General features: G+C 30.3%; 1 protein-coding gene across 1 annotated transcript; it reads left to right on the forward strand.

Annotated features, from left to right (window-relative positions):
- Positions 1 to 1,410: 1,410 nt before the first annotated feature.
- Positions 1,411 to 5,839, forward strand: TRIADDRAFT_57057 (uncharacterized protein; the record flags this gene model as incomplete). The annotated part of the gene is made up of 2 exons (XM_002113137.1): positions 1,411 to 1,828; positions 4,968 to 5,839. 2 exons carry the CDS (start codon positions 1,411 to 1,413, stop codon positions 5,837 to 5,839), a joined length of 1,290 nt encoding a protein of 429 aa, XP_002113173.1.
- Positions 5,840 to 10,867: the final 5,028 nt, after the last annotated feature.

Genomic DNA, 10,867 nt, shown 5'->3' on the forward strand with positions numbered 1-10,867 from the left:
GGCTATTGTTACCGTTAGGGGGTTGGTAGATAGGGCTAAAATTCAAAAGATTTACGTGAACAATGGCGAGTTGAAAGACATCTTCCAAGGGTAAACAACAATTATTTAATCAAGAGAATATATTAACGAGTCTTGTCCAATTTTTTTTCCTCTTTTCACTCTACTTCTACGATACACAAGTATATGATTTAGCGCTCTTCTTCAGCACTATTGATACTAGTTGACTAGCACTACTTAAATGCACTTATTCTATAATACTAAATAGTGTTGCAAAACTTTCTTCTGGCATCCACCAGCCCTACGCAGACGTTATACGATTTGGCTAACTTTTTCCATTACATCCTCTTATTTGACCTTAACAACTGTACTATGCTAATATTGCACAACGACAGGAGTTATCGCAGGATCCTTGTGCCCGTTACAACAATGCATAAATTTTAAACTTGGACTTTCTGTAATGCGGTCGTTATTATTTTCAAGTATAATCACGAATCAGAAAGCAATTAGTATTATTTCCAAGCTAAACATTGTCTCATTTTCCAAAGAAATACCACTAAAAGAGTAAAAAAATCAAGAAAAAGATTAGGTGAACTTACAAGAAGAGGAAAAAAATCCAATTATCATCTACATTGTAAGCTCTATCATCATTCTACCTAGTGCTAGTTACCTCCTGTTAACAGGCTACATTTGATTATAATTATTATTCTCCATGAAATAATCTGTTAATTTTAGAGTACTAGTGGAGGTTTTTTTCTTCCTTCTTTTTGTTTTTCTATCTTAATATGATTGCATCGATAAGATAGTATTATGCTTTGGTAGCACCGATGACTGATATCGTTTAAATATTAACTATTTTAGCAAGATAGAAAGCGATAAAGATAAAAAGGAAGAAAAATTCAACATTAAACGAGTAGAAAAGATTTACCGATTATCTACTTTCCATCCTATTTGTATAAGTAGATTAGACAGCACAATTGATATAGTTATATGGTATTAAACCATCGAAAGAAAATTTTTCCTCGAAGACCAGATTAACCGAAATCAACCTTTTCAGCAAGACATTCTTGACTTATCTTATCTATGCTTTTTTTCTTGGATCATTACTAGAAATACGATATTTCTCAATATTACCATACAAGTACTTAACGGAAAGGTTTATTTGATCGAAAAAGTTGAAAAGAAAAAAAGGTAGAACCCTACCGCTACTCGTACTGACAAATATAAAAGCAACGTCCTAGTGGTCGTTTTTTTCTTTTTGATATCATTGCATAAGGATTACCCTCTAATTATTGACAGAGGGGAGAAAAAGTTAGTCAAAGGCCGATAACGTGATTCCTCAATCTCATCGCCAGCATTGAGGCTAAATACGTCCATTTTTTTTCCAATACTAGTAACAAGAAAAGCTTGATCATGACGAAATCGAACAGGATATTCAAGTGTATTATCTACGTGGTATTACTAAGTCATAGTCTGAATTGGCAATTGGTCACTGGCTTTCCCAAACCACCTGTGGATAATATGATGATCTCATCATGGAATCGTCGGCTAAGTGAGGATAATCATTATCATGGCGATAGTGATGAAGAATTCAGCAAACGCTTAGAAAGCCAATTATTATATCACATTGAACGACAAGATCGACGTCAACATCGTCAAAAAGTACCCCAATTAATGCATGATTTATATCATATAAGAGCCGAGCAACATCAGCAACAAATGAGCCAAGAAGAGGAAGAAAATTATCTTCCTATCCAACATAATTATATGGATATACCATTTGTCAGTAAAATGGCTATTAATAGCGTAGTCAGAAATTTCCATCATCAAGGTAAGACAGCTAGCTTACTTGATTCTTAACTTCTTGCTTGAAAGTAGTTAAAATAATTTAGCTTTCCTTGATATTAGGACAATAAAGAGCTTGTATACTTAAAGTATGACAATAGGGGAGAATAATAAATTGAAATTATAGTTTACTTCAGAATGAATTTAAAGTCAATGCTTGTATATTTTTTAGCCGAAATCTACTTTCAATATCATAACCTTAATGACCTACTCTATCACTAGAATCAGTGACTTAAAATTTGATTGCCCGACAACGAATTTGTTCACTTGTCGTCCTCCAATATATCACAACTTTATTACTATCTTGACTGTAGTTTGTACTTTTCTAAAATGTCCTAATAGTTATGATCGAGTTAATATCATGATAGACAAACTCTTCACATAAGACTTGACAGTATTGCATTATGGCGATGGGGAATGTGTCCAAAGCAAGTGTGCATTTACTTCTTAACCTGTATCTCTGCCATTATTGTACTACCGGTGATTTTAGACTGATTACAGTTGTTAACTGAAACTTGTCGTTTGGATGAAGAGGGATTACTTAAAGCATAATTCGCTCTATTCTTTCTGTTATCAGCTTCCCTAGTATATTATTATTAATAACGATTCATAGCATTTACCTCGACTCCATATAGAACATCCTTTTCAAATACGACAGCTAGAATAATTTACACAGTACTGTATTCCATTAATGCCGACTACTATGATTAGTTCTAGGATAAATGACCTACTTTATCAAACTACAGTATCTTTTATAGCTTTTAAATCCGTAATAGTGTAAAGAGGTTCAATAGCTTGGCGCTATAAGATCGTTGGGTTCACTTCATAGTTTTCCCTCCATTAACTACCGTAGCTTACGTCTAAAGATAGAATGTTCACTACAGAAATAGACGACTATTTTCTATGCCTTAAAAAACTAATCCATGGTTTGCTTTAACAAGAAAATATGCTTAAAATTTAATAAAAAATATAAGTGCTATCGTCAATTAATCTATTGCTCATAAACAAACGCTTTACTACCGCCATCCTTATTATGGCACTATTTATGTATAGAATAATTGAACACTAGAGCATAAAATTGCTACCTATCGATAAAATTTCTATCCCAATCGAAAAATCAATGCACAAAATCGATTTATTCCCGTCGAATTGCTTAATATTAGCTTTTAATGGTTATTACAATATCAAATGTTTTGCGAATTTATTTTGCAACATTTGTAATTATGAAGGATTGGCTGCATCATGCTTTTTCAGAACTTAGCTTATATTGTTGATACAATGGGCAATCTTATCCAGCAGAGCAAAAAACTTTATTGTTCACTATTGTCGTAAAAAATACAGACGGTAGAAAAAGTTGTAGTAGAATAACTCCGTCTCAATCGATTTAGAATCATCTTCAAGTCTACTTAAATCACAATATCAACATTGTCTTGATATCAATTCTGTCTACACTACTACAATAATATTTTGTTGGCCCATAAGAAATTGGTTATAAGGCAACTATTGTAAGTTACATAAGATGACCAAAGGACACCTATTTAGTTTCCTTTGTCTCATAGTATAGTAGAAGATATTGTTATGTGAGCAAAGTATTTCACCACGGCAATTACACTACATAATTTACTCCTATCGGTGCCACCTTGTTGACCTTGCAAATTTCAAAATATAGTAGAGTAAAAGGGATAGATTGAAGTAGGGTTAGAATGAACGTGTTTTCATGATAGGTCATCATTAAAGTAGAATGGATAAAATAGTGAATATAATTTACATGTACTATGGAATAGTAGACGATTGAAAGATGATGATGCATAAGCTGTATATTCTGATATCTGACTGTATTTAAGATTAAAAAAGTGAGTAGTTATAATGTAAAATATAGTAAAGAGGGAAGAATTGTAGCTTTTTTTACTAATAAAAGTAATGGCTAATTTTTAAATTATACATTTTAACTCTTAAAACTAATCTTTATCGATCATGAAGGTGGGAATTGAAATTACATTTCATGGTAAATGACCGTTAATCAACTGAACAATATCTATACAATAGCGTCGAGACTGTATAGAATAATTGAAAACTTTAAATTTCAAGTATTAAAGTCTTCAATATTCTCTAAGTTATAGAGTAGTATATAATTTATTTAAACTGAATCGTAACTAAGCCAACAAATTTCATTGAAATTTAAAACATAACAGATAAAATTGCTGACAGAATTACCTCCAAATTTTTCTCATAAAAATATTTAATTTTTTCCCCATTCGATTAACGAAGATAAAAGTAATGATAAATTTATATTACTGTTCCTAAGTATTATTAATAAAACTTGTTGCGAACAATAAATGTTCGAATAGTAGTAGCAATCGACTAGTTCACTCGTATCACCGGTATAATTAATCAACAGTACTCTATACAAATTCAAGATATGTAAACTTTTAAATATTCAGTATTCCTCCCCATCGAACTTTCAAGTTCAATAATCCAGATAAATCATCCGTGATAATCTAAATTCAAATTGAATAGTCATAATGTGCGATTTCATTTTTTAATTACTGAAGATTTAATCTATCGGAAAGAATAATTAATGAAGCAATTTTTGTTTATTTATATAGTGTTATAGATCACTATAAACATAGTCCTGGGGTTACTAGAATAGCTTAATATTCTCCATTTTTCCGTAGTAAGATAACTATTGAAAGTACTCTTCGATCATTTGTATTACTTAACATACAATATTTTTCTTTGAAATCCATTATCTATAACATAATTTCCAATAGATGAAAACGTTAAGCAAGATTCCTAGTATTGTTAATTTTTGCCTTTCCTTGACTACTGATACAACTTGAGATTTGATCGATTACTATTATTGATTAAAAATGTTCTAATTTACGCACCTACAGTTAACCAACTATAACCGTCAGTTATCAAGTCTTTTTACCTTTAAATACACCTAATTTGTTGGTTAACGTACTGATTTTCATTGCATGCTTCCATCAATCTTTTTACGTCAATTATTCGATCATAAATATTTACCTATAGCAAAGCATATTTTTCTTCTACTACAATATCTTATTTAAGCCTAGATCAATATTGATTAAAATTTTTTTTCTATATATTTTAATCAACTAAAGGAGAACTAAATGATAAAGGAATTGTCAATGATAATATCTTATACTTCGATTTATCATCGGAGAATCCTGATGAAGAAATCCTCGATCAAGCCATCTTACGCATTCATTACCATGGTCAATCTCCTCACGATAATGCTTTCGGAGCAAGTATTGTACGAGTTTATATCGTTACAACTCATCAATCTCGAATGGATTACAAATTAATTAACGAAGAAAAGCTGGCAAGTAATGCTTCCAAATGGATCTCCATCGATGTTACACAAGCCGTCAAAAATTGGCTTACTAAAAGTCATCCTAATCTAGGCTTGAAAGTCGAAGTAGTGAACCTTCATTCTGTTCCTAGTAAATCCAACAGGCAACTTCCGAGTGAATTGGTGAATAATAACCGAAAGTCAAATCATCGCTTACGCCTTAGGCGCGGTCTAAATCATTTAGAAAATCAGGATCAATGGAATCAACAGCGCCCTATTTTGTTAATCCATAGCCATGATAAGACAATTGTTCATCAACGACGTAAAAGAGCAACTACGAGTACGACAACAAGCACCAAATCAAAGAAAGGCTGCAAACGGCATAAGTTAAAGGTTAATTTTGCCGCAGTGGGATGGAATGATTGGATAATTGCGCCTAAAGATTACGATGCTTACTTGTGTAAAGGGCGCTGCAAATTTCCTCTTAGTCAACACATGAATGCAACTAATCATGCTATCATACAAACCGTAGCCAATCAACATTCACCAGATGAAGTTCCATTACCGTGCTGTGTACCAACTGAACTAGATCCAATTCCGTTGTTGTACATTAATGCTAGAGGTAAAAGTGTTTTAAAAAGTTATAGAGACATGGTTGTAAGGCAGTGTGGTTGTCGATAAATTATGTGTGTTCTAGCATGGCTATGGAGCCAGAATCAAAATCAATTCCATCACATCTACAAAAATATTTCTATCTATAGATAAAAATCTATCTATATATATTATATATATATATATTATATTTATAATAATAATTATAAGTAAACATAAATCTATAAATGACCTTGCGGGGAAGTGACCAGATGAATATAGGATTATGTGGCGTTTTCAAATCATTATTAGACATGTGGACGCAAACCCAAATATACGTACAGATACATATACTCAAAGTAAGAGACTAAGACAGAGAGAGAAAGAGAGAAGAGAGAGAGGAGAAAAAGAGAAAGAGCGACTGAGATATTTAAATGTACGATTGACATTTATTGTAGCAGTCAAGTTGGAAATTATTTATTAAATAATAATGTAAAAGATATTTTTTATCTAGAGACCGTTAGAAGAAAATGCAAATTTTTAAATTTGCAATTATATTACATTTTCCTTGATCCATAAGTAAGGCAACTAATCAAACATTACGGTAAAAAGTTTCTATCCTAGATCTAGGAGATGATATCTACTTAACATACAAAGACATAACTATTTTATGTACATGTAAATATATACTTTACTGCTTTTTATTATCGATTTTTAAAATAGTTAAATAGTTATTTAGTGTTTCTAATCGTCAATACATGGAATATTAACCCAATAGTATGATGCAATACAATTGACAAGCCTCAAATCTCAATCTCAATTAATCTTCCTCTTTCTCTTACATCTACTATATTAGAAACTACTCCAGTTTCATCTTAATAAACATACTACGACATAAATTGGTTCGTTTTATATACATTTATCATTACTTGTCCTACTTTAATATTCTTTTAAGAAAAATTCCTTCATGTAGTATTTATATAGAAAAATGGAGGAATACAAACCTGAACCTCGTCAATATTATCATTTTAACTGTTACTACATCCTTAAATAGAATTAATAATACGCTATCACTACGGATACAAGGTTAAATCTTAATATCTTAATAATATTATTATATCTATTAATACCTACATTCACTATGCTATTTTAAATTTTTATTTCGTAAATTATCCATAATCCTGTCTATCTGATCGTTCTCAACAACACTGATCACATGCTCTCTTACTCTCTCTTTCAATTCATCTTTTAAGCACATATTCATCATACAAACTATCTCCTTTCTATCATCTAGCTATAAAGTAATATTTTTTTCTAACGATATAATTCTTGATGGCTATATTGGTATCGTTAGTATCGATAAGTCGATACTTCATTCTTTCTTTCTGTTATATGATAATTTATCATGTATACATTCTTTATAATGCTTATGCATAATTTTTGTATTTTGCATTCATTGAATATGCTGACAAGAAGTAAAATGATAGCCAAAGAGAAAAATAAAATAATGAAACAATATAGTAAATTAGGACGAAAATTAGTCAATCGGCACCATATTAACGATAAATAACCTTAATGTACGCTGTAGATACTAAAATTTCATACTAATATTACTTACTATGTTAAGAATGAATTTTATTTTTAATAATATCTTGCACTGGTAACAATAATAAAGAAATTTAGCTATTATCATTCTATGCCTAAGTTTAATGAACTCCTAGCCAAGATTGATCGAACATTAATTATGACAATGTATAGTCTTATTAACTTGGTAACTTATAATTTCAACTACATTTTTACTACAACATATTTTACCCCTAGGCTAATATATTGGGATATAATATTTATCCGAGTATCGATTCATAGCGACCTTGAAGTACGATTTATTATAATTTTTAATTATTTTCATATTCAAAATCAATTTTCAAAAATGTATCTGTATTCTAGGATGTTGAGAGTTACCGATTATATTCAGCTAGCTATCAGAAATGAAACTTTTTTACGAGATGATCATTCATATTGCTATACAAATATAGTTATGCTTGGTGATATCTTTACTCAAGCATTGACTACTTCAACTGCATCATCAGTCATATAAATGATCGTATGATATGCGTATATTATGCCAAATATACTGTAGTCTTATTCAGTAATCCAAACGAGATATTCTAGCTTTAAAATATGCCCGTACCTAAATGTGAAAGTAAAAGCAACTGCTACCTGGAACAAATTCAAAGTGAAATACATGAATCAGGTTTAATATATAGGTAACATACATACATCAACAGGTAGTTTTATCTAGAGATACTATATATATCATGCTACTGATACTTAGATATATTACAGGCATAGGATGATTTCTAAAGGCATTAGTTGTTCATAGAGTTGCAGATTGCAGAAATAATCCGATCATTAATTTTAAATATAACATAATTGTATTTTAATTCCGATTTTAATAACCATCTAGGCAAATTTAAATCTTTACTCTGCGGTTGTTATATATAGTGAGAGTGTATAGATATTTTATAGATAAAATAATGAATTATTCTTTTGAATAATACAATTTTCAGCACTCAAATCTAGCATCTGCTACTATAATTATAAAAATAGAGCAATATATTCATTGTAATAGGCTTAGCTAGTAGATGATAAGAATTAGAACAGATAAAATAAGATTCTGTACTGTACTTAAGTTTTCAGTACCATCATTATAATAACCTTATAGTTGTACCTTATAGTTGTTAGGTGAGAAAGAAAAATTTGTTCACTTATAGTTAATCCAATATTTACGGCGGGGTCTTCACTATGCGTTTTAGATACTGTATATAATTTATACCTTTTACAATCAGATAATCAGATCAATGCGTATACCGTTCTCTCCATTACAATAAGTATATTATCAAGGTAATTTCAAGTTTTTGTTCCAGCACCATAGCGTCTTTTCACTAAGCTAATTTCGGCTGTTATCTTTTACCAATTATTACCCAACTTAATTATTCAATTGCTCTGGACTAGTTATTCACACTATATTGGTATATATAAATATGTTTACAGTACTATGTTTGAATAATTAGCTAATAGAAAACTACTTTTGTAAAGCGTTTTATACGTTTATAACACTGCATTCCTTTCCTATACAAATATGTAATTATTTATTTTAGTCTAATTCAGATAATGCCGGTTATTATTACCATATTGAAACTTTACTTTCTAATTAAATTATATATAAAAACTTAATACAGCGCCAATTAATGAAGTTTCACAAGTTTATTTCGTAGTTACGCCTGTATTAGCGCCATGCGATATATAAACGGATATTTTCTTCATCAATCTAGCGAAGCTGTAGCCGCGTAATGAAGGATACTAGCTACTGTATGACTGTTACTAATGAAAGTCAATCTAACAAGTTATTTAAGCAACCATTTTTTAATACGTCAAAAACAATAACCATTGTCGTTGGTAAGTAATATAATTACCATTTCTTAGCTTAGCAACAAATACGTCGGATTTATTGTTATAACTTTGATTTATGTTTTTTTTAAGAGACATACGTATCTCTTTGATAGAAGGTACACACTGAAATATTTTGATTTTCTCTTTAACTCGTTGTCAAACGTTACTATTATGAAATTTACTTTAGTAGAGAATTTAAAAATTAGCTATATTATAGTGAGAATGATTATCGAAGATTTTACTGCTGCATAAATCGATTTATTTCTTCCAATTAATCTTGTTTACGATATCATCAAATCTAATTAACAATGTAATAATGTTATTGATAACTTAACTATAGTTCATGAATTAATTATGAGAAATATATGGGCAGCTACCTAATAGTATAATATAAACCCTTCGATATTATAAGCACTACAAGTAGATTCCCTTAATTTTTTATCATAATTACGACAACATGATACACATAGATCACCACGTTAGTGCAACTTATTGGAGTCGCAATTTATCACGCTTTCCGCCGGGCATTGAATTATATATAATGAGCTGCTACCGTATATTCAAACAAATAATATTACATTAAACATTCAATTTCTATACAGTATAAAGACGATTGTTTTGGATACAAAATATCAATTCTTTAGCCGCAATAATAAGGGGTGAAAGGCCAACCAATAAAATCACTACTAGCTACCAGGATGATTATGCAAATAGACTTATTTGAGCATCGGCCGATTTGATAAATAAAATATTACTTGACAATAATATAAATAACAACGTGCGCTAGTGTTACTGGCTTTGTCATGAAAGATATCAATAGTTGATTCGATGAATTACGGCTATTTGCATCACGTTAATGTACGTAAATCATATTGTTACAGCTGTTTAGAATAGAAGCAAATGTCTTGGCTGGTAATTTGATTTCAAAGATGACAGATTTTATATAGATTTATGATTCAGACCACGGTAAGTTAATGCAAGTAACTTCAATACTTACATTGCATAAAATTTTACGATGGACATTAGGGGAACAATGTTTAGATTGACTACAGAATCACTACGTAAATCATTGGACAAAAAGCGTTGAGTATAAAGCTTCCAATGGCCAGACTGGATATATAGTAAACTATAACAAATTTAGCGCATTTTATATATTTTAGCCCCAGATTCTATGTACTACAGATCTATTACGGCCACTCCCGGGAATGAACATATTTTCAACAATTTTATGATTCGCTGAATACTTTGAGAATTATTTTAATCCTTGATTTTGATTATGGATATTTAAGCTAGAATAAATAGCAAATACACGGAAACTAAAATGATTTTATGAAGTTTTATTTAACTAAATCTAGGAAAAGCCAGTAGATAGACTATAGCTTTGATATAAACATTTACAAGTAAAACAGCTCATAAATTATAACACATGTTTCGCAAAACAGCGAAGACCGTGTAAAATCTCCTTTAATGATACTGAATAGGTATTTATGTATTGTGTGTTCATAGGATTATAAGGCGTTTAGATATGAAAGTAATAATAAACAAGATTCATTCGTAATTTCAATGTAATGTATATATTACTTGGTTTTTCATCAATTTACGGATTGTGCTGTTGGAGTATCAGTAAATAATGGCAGATCTTACAATAAAAATTGTCAACTTACT

This window comes from Trichoplax adhaerens, genomic scaffold (genome assembly GCF_000150275.1).
Source record: "Trichoplax adhaerens TRIADscaffold_6 genomic scaffold, whole genome shotgun sequence".
In the NCBI taxonomy this organism is placed as follows: Eukaryota; Metazoa; Placozoa; class Uniplacotomia; order Trichoplacea; family Trichoplacidae; genus Trichoplax; species Trichoplax adhaerens.